Below are 17,185 nucleotides of genomic sequence, written 5' to 3' on the forward strand. Positions count from 1 at the left end.
ATGTAATGTTATTTGTGTCTTGTGTCTTCCTTGAGTTGGGTTTTTCCTTCTAGTACCTTGTGTAAGGCTATATTTGTACATAAATATTGTTAAAATTTGACTTTATTAGAGATTATCTCATTTTATCCATTTATCGTGACTGAAACTTTTCTTGTATAGTAATCCGGGTTGTCATCTGTAGTTTCTTTTTATTTATTTATTTATTTATTTATTATGTATATAATATCCTACTTGCAGGCCAGAAGAGGGCACCAGATCTCATCATAGATGGTTGTGAGCCACCATGTGGTTGCTGGGAATTGAACTCAGGATCTTTGGAAGAGCAGCCTGTGCTCTTAATCTCTGAGCCATCTCTCCAGCCTCATCTGTAGTTTCTCAAAGCCTGCAGCACATGTGTCCAAGCCTTTCTGCTTTTAAAGTCTGCATTGAGAGACAGATGCAATTCTAATAAGTCAGCCTGTATATGTTACTTGGTTGTTGTGTTTTATTTTCTGTTGCAGCTTTTCATATTCTTTCTCATGTCTAGTGTTTTTATTATTCTGTGGCAATGGGGCTTTTTTTCTGGACCAATCTATTTGTTATTTTGCATGGTTTTTGTACCTTGAGAGACATCTTCTTTAAATTATGAAATTTTAATTTTTATGGATTTGTTGAAAATAATTTCTGGACCTCTGACGTGGTATTCTTCTCCTTCCTGTATTCCAATTTGTCATAGTTTTGGTCTTCTCATAAGATTCCAGAGTCCCTGGATGTTTTGTGCCAGGAAATTTAGGTTTTATCATTTTTTATTTTTTAATGATGTATTAATTTTTTTGTATTGTATCATCAATTCCCAAGATTCTCCCATTCATATACAATCTGTGAGGGAATCCTGTCACTGTAGTTCCTTGTTGTAGTCCTAAAACTTTTATTTCCAGGATTCCCCCATTTTCAGCTCTCTTTATTGTTTCTATTTCCATTTTCAGATTTTGAACAGTTCTGTGTCTTCATTAATGCGTTGTTAGTGTATCTTGGCTTTATTTAATGGGTTTATTGGGTTTCCCCAGCTGTTTGATAGTGTTTTCCTGGATCTCTGTAAGGGGTGTATTCATTTCCTTACAGGACCTCCATACAAGGAGAGAGAAGTCAGACAGACAGCAAAGGAGATAGAGAAGGAGAAAGAAAGAGAGTCAGAAGAAAAGTTCTCCTGGGCTTCAAGACCTTCAGCTTCTACCGCTTATGCCTGAGTATTTCCTTTTCCTCCGTTCCTCAACATCTCAACAACTAGTTCCTCTAGCTAGTTGTTCAAATAACGCTGGATTTCCCTTAAGCAAACTTCCTGCTCAGTTCTCCCTACTGCAGATCTACCTCTCTTCTCTCCTCTATGCAGTTCCTGGGGTTGGTCTTGGGGAGCGGGGGCTGGGGAATGTCTCTGGATTAACAAGGCCTCAGAGTGTGCTGAACATAAACATAGTTTGTGGTCAAGCTGACCTGCTACAGAGACTTTTCCCAGCACTGAAGGCACAAACACTTTTCCTAGAGTAGGAACATTATTCGTGATCAGTAGTTCTTTGTGAGCCTGACCTTGTCGAGGGAATTCTCCCAGGACCAGGGTAAAGGTCTGTGTGCTAACAAGGAAGTGTAGCTGCTTGTCACAAAATGGAGTCTGACTGCTCTTAATGTGGTCTCTTCAGGTGAGCTTATTCAGCAGTAAGACTCAGGAAACATAGTTGGCCTAGGTTAACAAACTGAGGGAGGAAGCCTCACAATTGCATCTGGGGAATCAATGTTCCTTTGCACCTTCACCTATCTTTGTCTTCTGAAGATTTACTATATTATGTTATGAGTTCCTTGAGTTTTTGTTGGTTTGAAAAATTTCTGTGAGACAAAGAGTTTTCTCTTCTTGATCTTAGAGCCTCAAAATTTGCTCTTTTCGTGGCACTTCTGTGTTTACTAGTTTTTGCAATAATCAATGTTGATTGCTATGGTTAACATATTTTTGAAGGTTTTAAACACTTTCTGATATATTATTGCTGTGTGTCTGAGAAATTGTAAAATTATAAAATGTAAGATGCTTGCTTGCCCTGCCCAGAGGCTTCTCCCAGTTCTCGTTACTACTAGCCTCAGAGTTCCACCCTAATTCCCAGAATAGCTACATGCGAGCTCCCTATATCAGAAGTCCCATATGGTTTCTACTAACCGCCCTAGGGACCCACACCCAAGTCCCCACAAGAAGTCTCTTACTGCCAATGTCCATATGGTTTAAGCTTGATAAGGAACCCCACGTGCTTTGCAGTTTTTACCCTTAAAAGCTAGTCTGTAACAGCTACTCGGGGTCCTTCACCTCCCGAGGGCTGAGGGACCCTGACGCGTCAGCAATAACAATAAACCTTTGCTTTTGCATCAGTGTGTTGTGCCTCGCGTGGTCTCTCACGGCGACCCCCCTTCCCGAGTTGGGCGTGAGAGTCCAACGTGTCCTAATTAGCTTCATTTCTCAACATTTCAGTGTCTACAGTCATCAGCTGAGGGCGTGCCCTTACCAGAACGGCCGGTTGCTCTCTCAGTCAACAATTGTATTGATTCATCAACACAGGTGATGTGGCAAGGCTCTTCCAATGAGAATGGCAATGTCCGTAGGCAAGTGGGCGTGGGCTGGATAAGGGAGCTGGCTGAGCATGGGACAGTGGCCAAGCAAGAGAGAAAGCTAGGATGCCTTGTTTGTCTATATTTATTTATTTCATTTTTTTGAGTTTGTATCCTAAGCTCCCTAAATAATTGACTGATTGGACAGAACCAATCAAAAAATCCATTTGTTACCTGAGTTGCTTTTGGTTAGAGGATTCAATCACAGCAGCAGAGTAGCAACTTATTTAAAAAAAAAAGTGGTACACAAATAGTGATGCTGCTGCTGGACAGAACTTTGTGATATTCTCTTTTGGGGGAATATGGAAAACATCAGGACTTGAGCTGGCAAAAGGCATAGAAATGTGTATACAGAGCTTAATCAGCTGCTCTTTTAGGATGTGGAAGATCAGGAGTGTTGAGAGTAATGCAGACAGAGGAAGTCCAGGCCAGAGGATTTCAATAGAAAATAGACTTCATAATTAAGCAGCTAGTAGTCATTTGTGTGATATTTTGGTCCAAATTTTTTCTTAATCTTCTCCTGCCCTGAGAAATTGATTAGGGCAGAATTTTAAAGTAATGGGCTGATTTTCTAGATGGAATATTGACTCTTTGGGTGAGTTTTACTAGTGGCTCATTAAGGACCACAAGGTAAAAAAGTAACAAATGGTGTAGAAATAAATACAAAGTCTGTGGTTTGTAGGGAAAGAAGAGCAGTAGGTAGTATCAGATGCAGTCCAATGCTGAAACCAAGGCAAGAACTTTCAAGGAGGTTGTCACCCTTCCAGGGCAGGGCCTTGCTCTGGATTAGAAGCCTAAGAAGATGCCCTAAGGGTGACACTTGATCCTCTTAAGTCTTGAATTAAGGGAAGGGTAGGCCATGTTATTTCTAGTCCCAGGAAGGAACTTCCTACAAAACCTGCTTTAACTGTGGTCCAAGCAAGCTATGAACGATCCCAAGATAGAAGCCAGATTGACAGGACCACCCACCCATGCTAAACTGTTCCTGGAAGGAAGAGGCTTCTTCCTCTGTGGTTTCAGTTTAGCACTATTCCTGCTCTCTATTTCCAGAGTCATAGCCCCAGTGAGGAGACTGTGAGAGTTCATTGCCTGAAGGCATAAGGATAAAAAAGCCTGGGTTGTATTTGGAGACCACAAGATGTTGAGTTAACTGAGCTATGAGAAGTCAGCCATGGAGAGATGCATGTAGGGAGTGGAAGTAACCAATCTGAGAAGTTTCAGGGATAGGGACATCTAAACCCTTTGAGACCAAAGCCGGGAGTATGTGAGACAGCTAAAGGATTTGTTTTTTGCCTTCTATCATGGTTTCTTGCCTTGGTCCTATCTTCCCTCACTCAGCACACATTCCTCTCTTTGGAATGGGAAGGGCTATTCTATGCCAGTGAAGATAGAAAGTTGTAGCTTGTTTTCTGAATTGACAAGATGTGGCCATCAAGAGATTGTCTAGAGAGTCAGAAGAGACTTTGGACATTTGAACAGTGTCCAGGCTGTTGCAGACAATTCAGATCATTGAAGTTGACTAAATGCATTTTCATCATGGGATGACCATGAGCCCAAGGTGACAAGAGTCAGATGGAATAAAAACACAAACACTCCCAGAAAGGATGATGTCTTTGCACACTTGTTTGTGATTTGTGGATTATGGGAGGAGCTTATGGAAGTTTTTGTAGTAGGACCCTCTCTAGATTCCTTATTGGGGGTGTGACTTGAGTGTCTGTGTACTCACCCCACTTCCTGTCTTTGTGTCTACTGTGTTGTTGTTGAAACTGATCAGTCAGTTTCCTTCTCAAGCCCTCACCATTGTAGACTATTCCTTAATGACATAAAACACAGGAGATGCATTTGCTCTTCAGTGCTAAGCTATTTTGCTAGCTGATTGTTGTTCTAATGTTAGTTTTGTTAGTTTTGTTTTTGAAGACAAAGTTTCTCTATATATCTGGCTGCCTTGAAAGTAGTTATGTAGAGCAGGCAGGCCTCCAGCCTGACTCTGTCTCCAGAGTGCTGGGATTAGATGTAGGCCAACTTTGCTGGCTTTTGGTTTCTTTTCATGTATATTAGTGGCTGATGTGCCTGGAACATAAGGTCTTGTACTTGTCAAGCACATGCTGTTGTGGTGACCTTCATCCACATCTTGGATATTGAAATATGGCAGATTGTATATATTCTCTTTCTCAGGATGGCATGTATTCCTGACATTAATACTCCCTGAGACTTCTGAGTTGTTAGATTGCAGGTGTGTGGCATTGTTCCTACCTGTTGTGTTTATCTTGAATTTTTTGACTGAATATGAGTCTTTGCCTATAAGCATGAATATGCACTGTAGGCTTTGATCCTTTTAAAACATGCTTTAGGGCTCTAGGGATGCTCAGTGCTTAAGAGCACCACCTGCTCTTCATAACTTCCCATGTTCAATTTCCAGGAATCACATGGTGGCTCACAACCATCTGTAATGTGATATAATACCCTCTTCTGACCTGCAACTGTACCTGTGGGCAGAGCACTGTATTCATAATAATAAATAAATAATTTTTTAAAAATCCTACTTTATTTGGGGCTCATTAATGCCTCTCTCACCCTTTCAAACAGCAACTCACATTAGGAGAGAAAAGGGCTAATAGGGACTATGGAGGTCACCTTCTTACACTCAGTTCCTTGGAGGGAGGTTACACTCTTAGTTATCAGGATTCCAGCTGGTGCCTTAAACAGCAAACCCAAAGTTCAGCAAATGTGATTGCAGTGACAACAGCGGAAACCTGGCAGAGTTCTAAGGAGCGTTTCTGTTGAAGAGCATCCCAACGCAGGAGCAACTCTGAGCAGCCAGGCAATATAAAGCAATGCAAAAGGGATTGATCTTTCGTATTTGGACTATATTTAGTCTCCCATAGTCCATACAGGATGTTTTTCAAATGGCAAAGAACATTTCCCCGCATGAGGCAGTTCTTTTTCTAATAGACAAACACCAAACACCCTCACACAAGGCAGTTTCTCATCCCACACTTGGGATCAAAACCAAAATATGTTTACAGTGCACCCCATGTGTGCCTGGACTTCACAGTAGTCAGTAGGTGGTCTCAAACTCATGAACTTGGAATAATGGGTAGTTGTGAGCAGCCATGTAAGTACTGGCCATTGAAGCTAATTATTTGCAAGATCATCAAGATCTCTGAACTGCTGAGACATCTCTCCTGCCCCTGTTACTCATTTAATACCAACCCTTGCAGCCAGGAGTGGTGGAGCACACCTTTAATCCCAGCCCTCAAGGAGGCAGAGGCAGGTGAGTTTGAGGCCAGCCTGGTCTAAAAAGGAAGAACAGGACAGTCAAGGCTACACAGAAAATACCTGTCTCGAAAAAAACCAAAAGAAGAAGGAAAAAAAACAAAACAAAAAAGGAATCAACATTTATATTGCTAATATTTTCATCTTGTTGTGTTTGTGGTGGAAGCCAAGAAAACTCATTTTAGATAGAGCCACTGAAAATGAAACCTTTATTTACTAAGCAAAGGGAGGCGGCCACATTGGGATCTGAACTGCATCCTTGAACAGAGACTGTACAATATTTTTATAGGATGGAAACAAAAAGTTGGAGGAAAGGGAACCAGAACATTGTCCAATCATATTTTGACTCAGGGGTTGAGCCGGGAATTTTCCATCAATCAGGATAGGAGTGACTTCTGGACCTGGGAACATGAACCTGATTGGCCCTGCCAACGAGATGGAGAAGTTGTCCTTGAGTACCAGGCTTGGTCAGGATGTAGGCAGAAGCTATAGTAGGGAGGGAACACGTGGGAAGGGAAGTGAGCTTTCTCTTCAGGGCTGTATTCACAATGCAGCAATTTTTATCTTAAGTGTTTAGGCCAAGAAACATTTTTCTTATAACTAGGGGGACTCTACAGTAGGAGGCTTCCAACAGAATGGGGATGGCATAGAAATGCTCTAGGCCCCTCATCCTTATGGTTAGAGTCTGAAAACAAGAATGATAGTACTGAGAATTAATTTCTTTGGCTGGTTCCCAAAAATCTGTCCATGTGTAACATGTATTTCCTGTTTGTACGATCTTACCAATGTTACAGTTTAAGCTGGTCCCGTCCGGATTCTGTAAGATGAATACAGAACTAGAGTGAGTGTGTAAATCTTTGTAGGAACTGCAGTAAAGTCCTCTGGGGTTTTTCTGTTTCATTCATTTATTTTTGTAGAGGAGTAAAGGCTTAATAACTACCTCTGTGTGTCCCTGAACTCATGGCATAGACCAGTCTGTCATCTAACTCAATGAGATGCATCTGCCTCTGCCTCCTGAGTACTCTTATTAAAGGGATGAGCCAGTACAACCAGCTTGTCCATTTTGCTTTTGTTTTGTTTTGTTTTTTTTCTTCAGTAATAGTTCATGCAGTTTCTCTGATGTGGGCCCAGTACTGTTGATGCTTCTCACATCTCTCTCTGTCTTTATGTCTCTCTGTCTCTCTCTCTCTCCATCTCTTCTTATGTGTTAATTGGCATTTCTGTTGAAAGGCTATACCTGTTCAAAGAGTTCAGAAATGATAGAGGAGAATTGTATTCACTTTCCTAGGTGACCTAAGTCACCTAACGTGACTTGGTGAGTACATTAGAGCTTCTGTGTCAGGAAATAAGTGGAAGATGCCCAGAAATATATGAATTCTATGTCTGTGAATTATACATTTCCAGTGTTGTCATTATCATGCTTTCTGTTATATACATGTATGCATTTTAGGGTGCAGTGAACTTGGATGATGTGCATGTGAACTTCACTCGGGAAGAGTGGGCTTTGCTGGATCCTTCCCAGAAGAATCTCTACAAAGATGTGATGCTGGAGACCTATTGGAATCTCACCACTATAGGTAAGACTGTGACAAAAAATTTTTTATTTTCAAATTTTAAACTACAGGGCAACTGTTTCTTTAGTATTGATGCTGTTTTGTAATTTGAATTGAAAATGAGGAGGGATGAGGTGATTAAGTCAGGCATGGTTCTAAGAGTCACTGCAGATATTATAAGTTTGACCTAATTTCCAATGATATATCATATATTTTCTGGTACTATGTTTTAGGATACAATTGGGAAAACCACACTATTGAAGAACATTGTCAAAGATCTAGAAGGTATGAAAGGTAAATCTCATGTGCAAGCTGATATGAATATGCCTCCCAAGAAATTTTAACATGTCCTGCATATTTTAAAGGAAAGATAGCACTGCTTTATATGTATTTGGGATGAATATATTCTCACAAAACCTAGTCCCTCAATGTCTTTTTTGTTTTGTTTTGTTTTTTTGTTTTTTTGAGAGAGGGTTTCTCTGGGTAACCTTGGCTGTCCTAGACTCACTTTGTAGACCAAACTAGCCTGGAACTCACAACACTCTGCCTGCCTCTGCCTCCCAAGTGCTGGGATTAAAAGTGTTTCCACCATTCCTGGCTCCCTTAGTGCCTTAATGTGTGATACATGTAGCATGTATCTCAATGTGCACAGAAGGTATAACTATGGGATAAGTGATAAGTGTATGTTCAAAACTTTCTAATTAGCAAATAGTCCATAGTAAAGCAGTTTAGTGAGGGGACCGTTTGTGAGAGTCAATAAGGTTGTTGTGGAGAAACCTTAATCCCTTCACCACATGTTTATGAGGAACAAACATCAAAGTGTGTGACTGCAATGTGGAGCGCTTTCACTGGTTATTCTTCTTTTAATAGCTATATCTTATGTCACAATGGATACAGGCCATGTGAGCAAAGCGATATTGAAAGAAGCAGTATATCTCTCTCTATGTCCCAGAACAAACAGAAGATATGTCGCAGTCCCCACTTTTGAGTAGACTTTCTGAATGTGATACAAGTTTTCAGTTCACTGGTTTTCCAACTTCATTGGAACCATCTAGAGACTCACGCTGCAGAAAATCCCTATGAGTACTAGGAATGTGGAGATTCTTTTTGTTCTGGTTCACCTTGCAAATGTAGTATGACTCACACCTTAGGGAATTTATGAATGGAATCAGTATGGTAAAGCTCTGAGTTCTTCTTGTTTTTCTTAAGTATATGAAAACCTCTAGGATAAGGATGCTACTAATGTAAACCATGTAATAAATGCTCTTACTGTCACAGTTACCTTCAAAGACTCAAAACAACCCACAAAGAAGGGGAGCACCATAAATATAAACAAAGTGATAAGATCTGATTCCTTTATCAATAGATCAAACTGTAAAATTAATTCATACAGATTCATCTGTGTAGTGAATGTGATAAATCTTCATATGTGCCAATTATCTTTGCAGGAACAAGAGAAATCAAATTGGAGAAAAACCCTTTGAATATCCTCTATGTGATAAAGCCTTTGCATATCACAGTCATCCTCAAAGATTTGAAAGAGTTGATGCTGGAAAGAAACTCTATGAATGTACCCAGTGTGATAAAGCCTTTACATGTCACAATAATCTCCAAATGCATAAAAGAACACACACTGGAGAGAAACCCTATGAATGTAAGCAATGTGGTAAAGCCTTTGCACAGCACTGTAATCTCCAAAAACATAAAAGAACACACAGTGGAGAGAAACCCTATGAATGTAAGCAATGTGGTAAAACTTTTGCACAGCACAGTCATCTTCAAAGTCATGAAAGAACACATACTGGAGAAAAACTCTATGAATGTAGACAATGTGGTAAAGCCTTTGCACAGAACTGTAATCTCCAAATACATAAAAGAACACACACTGGAGAGAAACCCTATGAATGTAAGCAATGTGATAAAGCCTTTGCACATTATGGTACTCTGCAAATACATAAAAGAACACACAGTGGAGAGAAACCTTATGAATGTAAGCAGTGTGGTAAAACCTTTGCAAAATACAGTCGTCTTCAAAATCATGAAAGAACACATACTGGAGAGAAACCCTATGAATGTAAGCAGTGTGGTAAAGCCTTTGCACAGCACAGTAATCTCCAAATACATAAAAAAACACACACTGGAGAAAAACTCTATGAATGTAACCAATGTGGTAAAGCCTTTACATATCACTGTAATCTCCAAACACATAAAAGAATACACAGTGGAGAGAAACCTTATGAATGTAAGCAGTGTGGTAAAGCCTTTGCACAATACAGTACTCTTCAAAGGCATGAAAGAACACATACTGGAGAGAAACCCTATTAATGTAAGCAGTGTGCTAAAGCCTTTGCACAGCATAGTCATCTCCAAATACATAAAAGAAAACACACTGGGCCGGGCGGTGGTGGCGCACGCCTTTAATCCCAGCACTTGGGAGGCAGAGGCAGGCGGATCGCTGTGAGTTCGAAGCCAGCCTGGTCTACAAAGTGAGTCTAGGATAGCCAAGGCTACACAGAGAGACCCTGTCTCGGAAAAAAAAAAAAAAGAACACACACTGAAGAAAAACCCTATGAATGGAAGCAATGTGGTAAAGCCTTTGTATGTCACAGTGATTTTTCAAAAGCATGAGAGAACACACTGGAGAGAAATCCTGGGAATGGAACCAATGTGATAAGGACTTTGCACATCATAATAGTCTCCAAATACATATTGAAAACTGACCTGGTCAATTCAGAAAAGTCTGAATAAGGTCATTGTGTTTAGAAAGCATATTAAGATACTTGACTGTGTAGGTGTGTCTTTCATTGTATATAGGTTTTATAATTCATAAACAAATACCCTGTATCAAAATAAAAATATTTTTTATATATTTTAAGTCATGCATAGTAAGGACTGTTTGAATTATTATCAACAATACTGTATTAAAAAGACCATGCTGACCTTGTATAACTAAGTACTATAAATGGATTGGTTGGTATTTGGTGTTGTACAGCTCACATGTTTACAGTCTCAGTGCCCTAATTCCCCTGGCGTAATTACCTTGTTAAAGTGACCCTTCATTTTCTAAAGTAACATGTTGGTGGTACATTTTCTCTGTTGCTTCTAGCCAAGAACTTTCAGTCCAGCAGTCAGCAAGGTCACATGGTGTTAATGTTGTTGCCATCCTTCTGTAAATAGTGAGTTCATCATTAGCTCTGCACTGCTTCTGTCTGTCAGTAGTACAGGCTTTGAAAACTACTTTAAGTTATTGATGCAATTTCATCTTTTTGCATAATCTATATTTAAAATTACATCTTTGCATAATTTTTTCTAAATCCATTTTGATTAAATCTTGCCTTAAGCTCCCACATTGCTTTACCATTAGCTTTAGTGTACATTTGTATGTTTAATTTAATTTCACATTCAAGTTCTGTGTAGTGAAAAAAAATAGTTTCCAAATACATAAAATAACTCATACCAGAGAGAAACCCAATGAAAATATCCAATGTGGTAGAAAGTTTGCATATCACTGTCATTTTCAAAGGCATAAAAGAATACATATTGGAGAAAAGCCCTATCGATGCGGTAAACCCTTTGCATGTCACAGTAGTCACTCAGTACATAAAAGAACACACAGTGGAGAGAAACCCTATGAATGTAACCAATGTGGTAAAGCCTTTGCATGTCACAGGCATCTTCAAAAACATGAAGGAATTCATACAGGAAAGAAACATGATAAGTGCAATGAATATGATGAAGCTTTTGTACATTCCATCATGAAGGAATTCATAAGGAAGAACAAACTAATGAAAGTATTTAAGCCGGGCGTGGTGGCACATACCTTTAATCCCAGCACTCGGAAGGCAGAAGCCCATGGATCACTGTGAGTTCGAGGCCAGCCTGGTCTACAAAGCGAATCTAGGACAGCCAAGGCTACACAGAGAAACCTTGTCTCAAAAAACCAAAAAAAAAAAAAAAAAAAAAGTAAATGGTGATGCCACTGTACATTTCTATAGTGCTCATCATCGTGAAAGAAGTTGTACTGTAGAGAGGTTCTGTGAATGGAAAGAATGAGGTAAGGCCTTTGTGTTATGGGTTCTACTGAGATCCAACACAACTCACACCCCAAGTCAATGAAACACACAAGGATTTATTTTAATCAAGACACTACTGATTGATCAGGGCCGCTGAACATACATGGGAGCTGAACTACAGCACACAGACCTCCGCCCCTGAGCCAGAACGTTAGAGAGCTTTTACACTTGAAAACCATAATCATCTGAGGCAAGTTACAGCTACATTTTGCCACCCATCAGGATTTAGGGATAGGGGCTTTCCTTATGCTATGTCAACCGAAACCAAATGTAGGGTTTTACAATCTAACCAATCATACCCAATTGTTCTTTTGTGGTTAAGAAGAGGCATTATGTTTTGAGGAGTAAAAGATGAGTATGAGAAGCTGTGGTTAGGAAGAGTCATTATGTTGTGGGGTGTCAAAACCCCTCCAGTACAGTCAGTGTAACAAATACTACACAGGCCTGAGGCCACAACTCCCGAAAAGGGGCGAGTCTCCTGGACTGGGGCTGATGTTTCTGCCAGGAGAAAACCTGAAGTTCTTTTCCCTCATTGTGCTGGAATCTGTTCTTTCTTTCTTTCTTTCTTTCTTTCTTTCTTTCTTTCTTTCTTTCTTTCTTTCTTTCGGTTTTTCGAGACAGGGTTTCTCTGTGTTAGCCTTGGCTGTCCTAGACTTACTTTGTAGACCAGGCTGGCCTTGAACTCACAGCGGTCCGCCTGCCTGTGCCTCCCGAGTGCTGGGATTAAAGGCATGCACCACCACACCCAGCTGAATCTGTTCTTTCTTATTACCTCTACTGCACTCCCACATCTGGACATTTTAGCAGGAGCATTACTTTGAGACGACCCGACCCTGACTCGGGATTGCAGCCAGGTGCTGCCCAGGTCCAGAGTAGTTCTGCTTCACTTCCTCTTATTGAAAGAGGCGTAAGTAGACATTAATCATTAGTTAATAAGTTATATTATGGCTTACAAAGAAAGAGTGGATTTCAAAAATTCCAAATCATGATGCTCAGATGTGAGATGATGGAACTAAAGAAAAGGAAAAAACTGTCTTGGCACACAGCTGCTAGGCGCAGGTTTCATTAGGGGTAGAACATTGACCCTGGACAAAGGGAACACATACATATTGATCCCAAGCGAGTAATGTACAAGTGATGATGTCCTTGCTGTATTGTTTCATTCAAAGTTGTAGTTCAAAAGATGACAACACAACAACTTTGTGTTCTGCACCTGAACTGTGTGTGCCTGATTGCTCACTGACTTCCTTGAATCTGCTCTGTGGGAAAATGTAACCACAAGCCTCCCTGCTTTTGAAATGTATGTTTAAAAACTTGGACTACTTAGCTTCAAAATACATTCAGAACCAAATTCAATCTTGAGTTGCTCTGTTTGTCACTTGCCTATGTCTGTTCACTAATGCTTCAATACCCCCCATTCCTAAGGACCTATCTCCGACTGAGCCTCTCCAAGGCACTGAGGTACAAAGATGACTAATGGAATCTGGTCAGCTTTTGTGAAGTCCACAGCTCTCCTAGGACCTGGGAACTTGAGCTTAGTTTCAACCGATGATTAAATGGAGGCTGTGTTGGTTGGTTTTGTGTTGCAACTTGTCACAAGCTAGGGTCATCAGGCATGAAGAACCTCAGTTGAGAAAATGCCTCCACGAGTTCCAGCTGTAAGGCATTTTCTCTGTTAGTGATCCATGGGGGAAGGTCCATTGTGGTTGGTGTCCCCTTTGGGCTGGTGGTCCTGGATTCTAAAAGTAGGCAGCTGAGCAAGCCAAGGAAAGCAAGCAACTAAGTAGCTTTCCTCCATGTCCTCTGCATCAGCTCCTGCCTCCAGTTTCCAGCCCTGCTTGAGTTCCATCCCTGCTTGCCCCAGTGATAGAATATAATCTGGATGTGTACCCTGAATAAACTCTTTTCTTACAACTTGCTTTTTGGTCATGTTTCTCTGGAGCAATAGTAACATTAGGGAAGACAGGCTGACAAGAGAAAACCAATACTTAAGACAGGCTTCCCCCCCCCCCCCTTGTTCCCAACATTTGTATATCACAGTCATGTTCAAAAATATAAAAGAACATATATTGGAGAGAAACCCTACAAATGTAATCAATGCGGTAAAGCCTTTTCACAGCACCCTTACCTACTAATGCAGAAAGAACATGTAGTGGAGATGTGTGCATAGGAATAAGCGATGTGGTAAAGTCTTTGCATATAGCAGTAGTCTTGGAAATAATTCAAAAAAGGCTGTGCTGCAGAGAAAACCCATAAGTGTAGTCAGTGTGCTAATGTTTTGCACTTCATGGTGTCTTTATACAACATTAACGTCTTTATTGTGCTCACACCTTTAATCCCAGCACTTGGGAGGCAGAAGCAGGTAGATCATTGTGAGTTTGAGGCCACCCTGGTCTACAAAATGAGTCTAGGATAGCCAAGGCTACACAGAAAAACCCTGTCTCGAAAGACCAAACAGAAACAAACAAAAAACCTTTAGTGTGTAATCAGTGTGTTAAGGCCTTTGCATGTCAGTTTTCGTTGAGGACCTGAAAAGATTCCTACTGGCAGAAATCTATGACTATAAAGTATTTGGTAAGATCTTCAGCCTACACAATTCCATTAAGTTACATAGAATATTTATTTTGAAGAAAGGAATGGGACATGCATCAACAATCTATTCAAACATCATGATGCCCCTCTCTATTATCTTTGGACTTGCAAACTCCTATGGACAAAACCCTATGCATTTAAACAATAAGGCAACTCACTTAGCTTTCACAGTTCTCTTCAATTACCTAAAATAATGCATCCAGGTGTAAAACTTTATGGTTGTGTCTTAGTGACTTTTCTGTTGCTGTGACAAAACACAATGTCTAAGGTAACTTATAAGTTCCCTTGTAAGGTTAATTTATAAGTTTAATTTGGCTTATGGTTCGTGGGATATGGGATCATTATGAAAGCAGCAATGCAACAAGTGTGACACATCGGGGGGTCCAAGCAGGAAGCTCAGAGCAGAGAGTGGGAACTGGGAAAGGTGTGTATGCCCAGTGATGTATTTCCTCCAGCAGGGCAGCATTTTGTAAGTCGTCCCAAATGTTATGACCAACTGAGAAGGATTGATTTCTCTGACTCAAGCCTACATGCTTGCTTTCTGTTACATGAAGCAATGTATGGTAGAGGAAAACTGTAGGTAAGCCTTTAGGTGCCTCAAACCTGAGTTACAGGAATGAATAACATTCATGAGTAAAAATTATTTGCTTAACAAATTGTTTTAATTTAATTATGTAATGTCAGTATGCGTGTGAGTGTGTGTGTGTGTGTGTGTGTGTGTGTGTGAGAGAGAGAGAGAGAGAGAGAGAGAGAGACTGAGTATGTGTGAACCTGCATGGTGGTTTCCAAGAGAATTAAACCTTTTAATCTTCTTGTAGAAGGAGTTGCAGGAAGTTATCAAAAACCTCACCTTGGTCCTGGGAATAAACTTGCTCAGGTATGTCCCTAGCTCTGAAGTATTTTAACGCCTTTGATGTCAGGCGGTAGGAAAGAACTCATATAAGAGAAAAACTGCACTTGTAAGAATGGTTTGAGAAAGACTTTAGATATCATATTTATCTTTAGGTTCAAAAAACACAAACTTGTTTTATAATTTTTTTCATCATAGTCTTGATGGAGGTAAATTATTTAGCATGTTCACTCAAGTGTAATGGAAGAGATCACCAATTGTGGTTGTGGCTTATATTTTCAAACAGTTGGAGAAGGTATTGAAGCTTGACGTGGCAAATCCATTTACAGACTTTATTAGGACATCCTTACATGCTTCCTGTGCCTTCTGTTCATTTTCTGTTTGTACTGCACTGTCCCGTGGTGACAGGTATTTTCCTGCCGCAGTGTATAGAATGGGATCCCATCATCTAAGTGGTCCATTGTTCATTTATGTATAAGTCAGGTTGTGATCATACTTTTCCTGTAGTGGTGTCTGTGAAAAGGTGGTGGGTAGTTGTCCTGGTTTTAGTTTTCATATTTTCACAATTCCCTTGAGATGTTGTTTGTTATCCAGCCTGGTTTGCATGTCAGGTATTAGTCCCTAGGTGTCTCTGGGCTGCGCACTGGTCTGGCCTCTTTGCTGTTCCTTTTCCTGATCTACATGCGCTGGAGCTTGGTCTGAACCTGCTGCCTCCTCTCGTCCTCCTTGCCTGCGTGTCTCTCAGGTGCAAGGGCTGGTCTCCTCCTCCCATCAAGGGTCGATTAGAAACACAATTATCTGGGTGGAGTCCTCCAATCTGCTTCATGAATTCCAGACCCAGGACAGCTCCACCCAGTCTATCTCAAGGTTAATCTCAGGGAGTATCCATAGGATGTCCAAGGGCAAAGCCCACCAAGACTGCTTTCGCCTGTGACAAAGCTTACTATGCTTCCGACACTGGGGCATACATCAGAAAGCAGGAGGGGCCACTGATGATACTCCCAGGCCCTGTTCACCTCTCATAGACCCTGGGTCAGTTGCCCTATGCACCCAGGGCACTGGTCAGGTTGAGAGATCATCTTGGATGAAATCTGAAGTGTTGCCCATAGGTGGAACAGTTTGCCTTATCAGCCTTGTCTCCTGGTTATGTACTTGCATATGGCTCTGGTCCCAGGTCTCCACCTTTCTCTCAGAAACCTCTTCCTCACCCACTCTTACAACACAATATATTTCCCTAGAACTCCCCCTTCAGAGACCAGACCCCTCACCTCGTGTTGGTGGCAGCAAGACCTATTTCACCTGTTGCTTCCCAGCATGCTTCCCAGAATTCCTTGCGCACCCATTCTCCCCTTGAGAGAGACTCTGTCATGAGGAGCAGCACAGGGGGAGGGGATGAAATGGGGGAGCATGGCAGCCACTTGTGGTCTATGTTCCTTTCTCTACTAGTGATCTAGATAATTGGAAACTCTAAATCCTCCTGTACCAGAAAAGCACTAAAGCTTGATTCTTCTAAAAGAAATTGTGTTTTATAAACAGCAGCAAACTTCAGCAGACTGTCATCGGCTACCTCAACCCCACCCACCCTTACCCTTTACAACCCAGGAGAAGGAAAGATTTCATTAAGAATGCCAGAAACAAGTAGGGGGAAAGGATGGAAGACCACAACAGCTGACCCTCCGGTTACCTCAGACGTTTTCCATGCCAAACAGCAGGATTGGGACCTGAATTTAGGTGGAGGTAGGGAGTTGCTCAACCATCTTTGCTAGACTCTGTTAGGAGTTGTAGGGGTACCAGCCACTCAACACAAGAATTTCTCTAAGGAAAGCCAGATAACTCAAGGTTGAAAGGAATCACCACCTGCTTTTCTGGAGCGCCTTCTAGAGGCCTGTCTGACATATACCCCCAAGTGGCTTGGAGGCCACAAGAAAGCCAGAGAGCTGTTAATGTGGATTTTGTTTCCTAGTCAGCACCAGATAGATATTAGGAGGAAAATTCAGAAAGTGGAGGAATTTTAAGGATAAGTACTGACAAATTAAGTTGATATTGACTCCTGTGTACACAATAATAGAAATACCACAGATACACTAGGAGACTGAGACTATTGTGTCAGCATACCAAGGGGAAGGATCCTGGCTTCCCGAAAGTGCAAAGCAAAAACAAAGAATGAGGGACTAAGACATCAAAAAGTGTAATATTTTGAGGGGAAAAAAAACCAGTGT

General features: G+C 41.0%; 1 protein-coding gene across 1 annotated transcript in view; it reads left to right on the forward strand.

The window, feature by feature from the left end:
* Positions 1–6,307: 6,307 nt before the first annotated feature.
* The window catches only part of LOC311583058 (uncharacterized protein), a gene marked incomplete at its 5' end in the record, with an annotated part of 149,935 nt that continues 139,057 nt past the window's right edge, over positions 6,308–17,185 (forward strand). The window contains 3 exons of the mRNA XM_084756407.1: positions 6,308–6,373; positions 7,685–7,745; positions 8,900–9,769. Of these exons, the coding sequence (XP_084612533.1) occupies positions 6,308–6,373; positions 7,685–7,745; positions 8,900–9,769 (997 nt within the window). The remainder of the gene's footprint in view (positions 6,374–7,684; positions 7,746–8,899; positions 9,770–17,185) is intronic.

The sequence above is a fragment of the Acomys minous genome (genome assembly GCF_964271855.1).
Source record: "Acomys minous genome assembly, chromosome: 14".
Taxonomy (NCBI): Eukaryota; Metazoa; Chordata; class Mammalia; order Rodentia; family Muridae; genus Acomys; species Acomys minous.